The following is a 4,565-nucleotide window of genomic DNA, read 5'->3' as shown; positions in this document are numbered from 1 at the left end:
ATATGTATAGATATTTTTGGTATATTTATTTAATTGCATCATTAGAGGGTTGATTATTATAGGGCATGTTTGAAACTAAGTAAAATAGGGAACAGAATAAAACTAAGGTGTGCTACAATACCTAATCCAAACGTTATATTTGGTATGATTAATTAATTGCATTTATTAAGAGAGTGACTATTATATGCCGTGTTTGGGGCTACGTTAAATTAAGGAATTAAAAGCAGCAAAGACATGGATCCAAACAGAAGACATGAATCAATTTTTTTAAAAAATAAATAAATTAAAATTCTTAAAAAATAGGATGAGTAGCGTAGGATTGAAGGGTGGAATTTAAGAAGCAAAGAAAGAGAAGAGGGTTTTGAGCCTATACTAGCTATGGACAGCAAGGAATTTGGCTATGTTTCAGCAGAGACATATCTCGGCTGTGGACATAGTTCCTGCTGTCTTGGCTCCTGTAAAGGATGTGACAGCAGGTTAGAGGAAGATCCCTTTATCTAGAACCAACTGGAATTGCCTGTGTCTTAGCCCGTGATGGCTAATTCGTATGCTTAAACAGTGATTAGTTGGATGTAACTGGAATCTATACATTCCTGTGTACAAGCTTCACTTCTGCGATCAGTAAGAACATGTTTTGCTATGAGATTATTTATATATGAGAGTCACATTCACACTGAGGGCGAGGAAAAAAATTTTCTTGCTTAAGACCAAACGTCACAGCACCATCACCGCTGTTGAATGAAGGATTGAATGGGAAAATATTAAGAACTTAACATAATTAAATAAGGGGTGATCTGAACTTTAAATGGGATCATTCCAACTGACATATTTTGCAGTTACTTTTGAGGTGGAAGTATTGAACTTTACATTTCTACTATTACTAATATATACAACTAGGACCATTCCAAAGTTTTGCACATCGGTATGAATATTTGTGCACATAGTAAGGGCATGTTGTGCAGGTTACTTTAATTTTTAAAGATATAGAGAGATGGTAAAAAGTGTAAATTAAAAATTGCATTTGAAGCAGCAGTTAGAAGAATAGTTGCCCCTACCATTATTGCACATTGAAAGGCACCCATTTCACTTTATTGTACCATAGTTGAAGGATTTCGTAGGCTACTTGAGCACTCTTTTTACTTCAAGAATGTTCATGAAAATTTTACATTTCAAACAAGACTCCTAGTTTTCTCTTATCGAGGTTCGAATTTTATCTTTCATCAATTATCATTTGATATGCAATTTCTTCTAAAATTTAGAGGATGTTTGGACCACTCGTCTAATTCAATGATGATTCAATTCCCATTAATCTCAAGGATCCACTCCCCCCCCCCCCTAGCTGCCATGTAATGTCCCAAAAGAAAAAAAAAAGAAAGAAAAAGATCTTTCTTCGTCCAGTTGTGGATGAGGTTAGGCGAGCACAACGGTAGTCTCTAGCAATATTGAAACACAAAAATAATACCATTCACCTTTTTGAGAGCAGAAATGAGAAATCGTGCCATTCACGTTTTGTTGTACGGATGTTTGGATATTCTAGATGCTGAACATCCACTTGAGATAAACTCATCTATAAAATGGTCAGTCATTGTGCAAGTGAACTCACCAAAGCAAAGCTGCAAAAATCACTGAAAAGAAAGAGAAAAAAAATGGCTGCCTCTTTGCAACCACTGTTCTCAGCAATAACATTCCTGTTGATTGCTTCTCTGATTGGGTCCTCCGAAGCTGCCGGAATTGTCCAATACTGGGGCCGAGGCCATAAAGAACCATCAAGTTTGGCTGAGTTCTGCAGGCGAGAATTCGCTACCGACGTGAATATTGCCTTTCTGGAAGATTTTGGCAGCGGCCAGATGCCTGAATTGAACATAATTCATCCTTTGCCGAGCTCATCAGACATAGAATCTTGCCAGAAACATCAGACCAAAGTGTTTATTTCTCTCGCAGGACAACCGAGGCTTTCTTCCGTCGAAGATGCGCAAGAAGTGGCAGCCTTTGTCTGGAACACTTACTTAGGCGGTGAATCAAGCGACCGTCCATTCGGCACAGCTGTTTTAGATGGCGTAGAGCTTCACATCCACAGCGGAAACACGACTTACTTGGATGATCTTGCTCGGGCACTTAAGGGATACCCAAATGTCATCTTAGCCGTAGCTGCGGAATGTCCTATTCCTGACCCTGCTCTTGACACAACTATCAGAACTGGTGTCGTTGATCAGGTGCGGGTGGAATTTTTCGACAACCCATCTTGTCAGTTTAAGCCTCCAAACGATACCAGTCTCCTCTTCCGGAGCTGGGACAATTGGTCTGATTATCCAGGCGTTAATCTATTGTTCCTGGGAATACCTATCTCAAAAGATATCGCACCTGAGGGCGGTTACATCCCACCTAATGTGCTAGTTTATTATGTTCTTCCCTATCTGCAGAACTCTCCTGTTTATGGAGGCATCATGGTTTTCCCCTACCTTCATCACGAGGTAAATTTCCAATCCCTGCTACGGTCCTATGCTCGTGCTGCCTGATCAGTTCCTTCCTCTCGATCGCTATCTACTGAAGGAGGGATGAAATCAAATGTACTCCTGCTTGTTAATGCCGGAGACGAAAATGGTAAATAAATAAACAATGGGTTGGTTATCCATGCCCACATTAAATAAAATTGTCGCATGAAGCTCAATCGTACGGGTTTGATTTTGAATTTCTGTCTGTTCTTCAGCAAAACATATGTTATATAGCGCGAAGATCATGGTTTTGTTTCTGAGTATTTTTCGTTCAGTTGTCCTATGTATCACCATTAGATATACATATTCGTTCTCCAGTACAAACATATTCACGCAAGAACCTCAAGGGTTAATTCGGAACAATAGCTCACGATGACTTGAAGTCTTCGTGGAAATCATTACAACAACAACTACAGAATATAATTGACGTAAATATTAAATGTTAAAGACAAAATATGTAAATAGATACTACAACAATAACTACAGAATACATAGTAAATTTTATCACTCGATGAAAACATGTATCATCTATTCAATCTATCTTTCTAATTTCAAAACCTACTCATCAGCTACCACTAAGTGCAGCCACCACTAAGTGTACACTGCCGACACTAGAAAATCTGAATCCCTTAAACAGCAGCAAAAAGTAGTTACATACTTCATTATATCATTATTCGGCAATTTGTTGGAATAAACAGTCTAAGAATCACTTGTGGTTGGCTAACGGATGGTATTTAGTTTATTATTCGGCAATTTTTCTAGTTTACTTTACAACAAGGCAAGTGTTTTTGTTAGATTGATGAACGTTCCGGAAGGTTCATGACTCAGATTCCAATAACATAAAAATTCATGTTGTAAAGGTTGGCTAACTTGGAGGGTCGTCGTGAACAGTAGTTTAAGTATATAACATGTGTGTTTTAAGAGTTTATTACAAATATTTGATAACTTGCCTGTTGATTCACTTTTACATCGTTTCGAAACGATTCTACTAACGATTGTCATTACCCCTCTCCCATTCCTGTCACAGCCAACTTATTTTAGGAGATGATTTTTTTTTTTATCAAGCTTTCTCGCAAGTGACAATTGATTAATAAGGTTATTTAATGCAGCAAAAGTGACAGGAATACTACTACCAAATCAATAATAACACTAGCTAACAATGATGAAGTAGTAGTATTGTACTACAGTTGCTTGCAGCCTTTCATACTACAGTCCTCCCAATCCAGTGACAGGAAAAGGGCGGGATGCTGCATACAGGCTAATTACATTTTATCCCCCTATAATTTAGTATTTTTTTTGTATATAACCTTCTTATAATTTTAAAAGTTATAGATAATTTCCTCATGATTTGAATTAAAGTATCAAAGTAACGAAATTTGTAATTTATAATGGAATCAATTAAAATATAAAAAATGCCCCTATATAAAGTTGAAAATTATCTATTGACTACAAGCGAGTTATGTACATATAGTGAAAACAATAAGGGAGTTATATAGTAAAACATTAAATCATAAGGGGGTTATATCATAAAATATAAAATCGTACGGGGTAAGAGTTCATGCATATTATGTTTATATATGTTGATTACTTCAACCATTTGAGTTTTTAAATAAGAGTAATTTCGACATTTTTATATGTTCCTTTACGAATGATTATTTCTATTATTTTGATACTTTAATCCAAATTATGAGGGGATTATATATAACTTTTAAAATTATAGGATCGTTATGTACAAAAATACTAAATCATAGGAAATACAGTGTAATTTGCCTTCTTTTTCCTTTTGTTTTGCATTAATTTCCATCTGTTCTCATATTCTTGTTTTCTTCCGCTTTCTTCTTAACTAAACATAAGAAATTCGTTAATTGCATATTGGATTACTATTTTATTACGCCGGTATCAACTCCCGCGCGAGATGCAGGACTCGTCCCCAAATGCAAAATAAGTAGCAGAAGTAGGAGTAGCTTGCCCCTTTGTGTCATTAAAGTTCACAAACATAATGCACACATCATCGAAAGCAATGTCGAAACGGGCTGCCTTATTTATGAAACTTTTATGCATCTTCAATTAACT

The 4,565-nt window shown here is 36.3% G+C and overlaps 1 protein-coding gene across 1 annotated transcript; it reads left to right on the top strand.

Annotated features, from left to right (window-relative positions):
* Nucleotides 1–1,588: 1,588 nt before the first annotated feature.
* LOC113716991 (acidic endochitinase-like) lies at nucleotides 1,589–2,689 on the top strand. Its single transcript, XM_027241601.2, has one exon. The coding sequence runs from the start codon at nucleotides 1,647–1,649 to the stop codon at nucleotides 2,514–2,516; it is 870 nt and encodes a 289-aa protein (XP_027097402.1). The 5' UTR covers nucleotides 1,589–1,646; the 3' UTR covers nucleotides 2,517–2,689.
* The last annotated feature ends 1,876 nt before the right edge of the window (nucleotides 2,690–4,565 follow it).

The sequence above is a fragment of the Coffea arabica genome, chromosome 11c (assembly GCF_036785885.1).
Source record: "Coffea arabica cultivar ET-39 chromosome 11c, Coffea Arabica ET-39 HiFi, whole genome shotgun sequence".
NCBI lineage: Eukaryota > Viridiplantae > Streptophyta > Magnoliopsida > Gentianales > Rubiaceae > Coffea > Coffea arabica.
This window is presented reverse-complemented; position numbering and strand designations above follow the sequence as displayed.

Coding starts and splice junctions, on each gene's coding strand:
- LOC113716991 (XM_027241601.2), top strand. CDS start 1,647: ATGGCTGCCTCTTTGCAACCACTGTTCTCAGCAATAACATTCCTGTTG.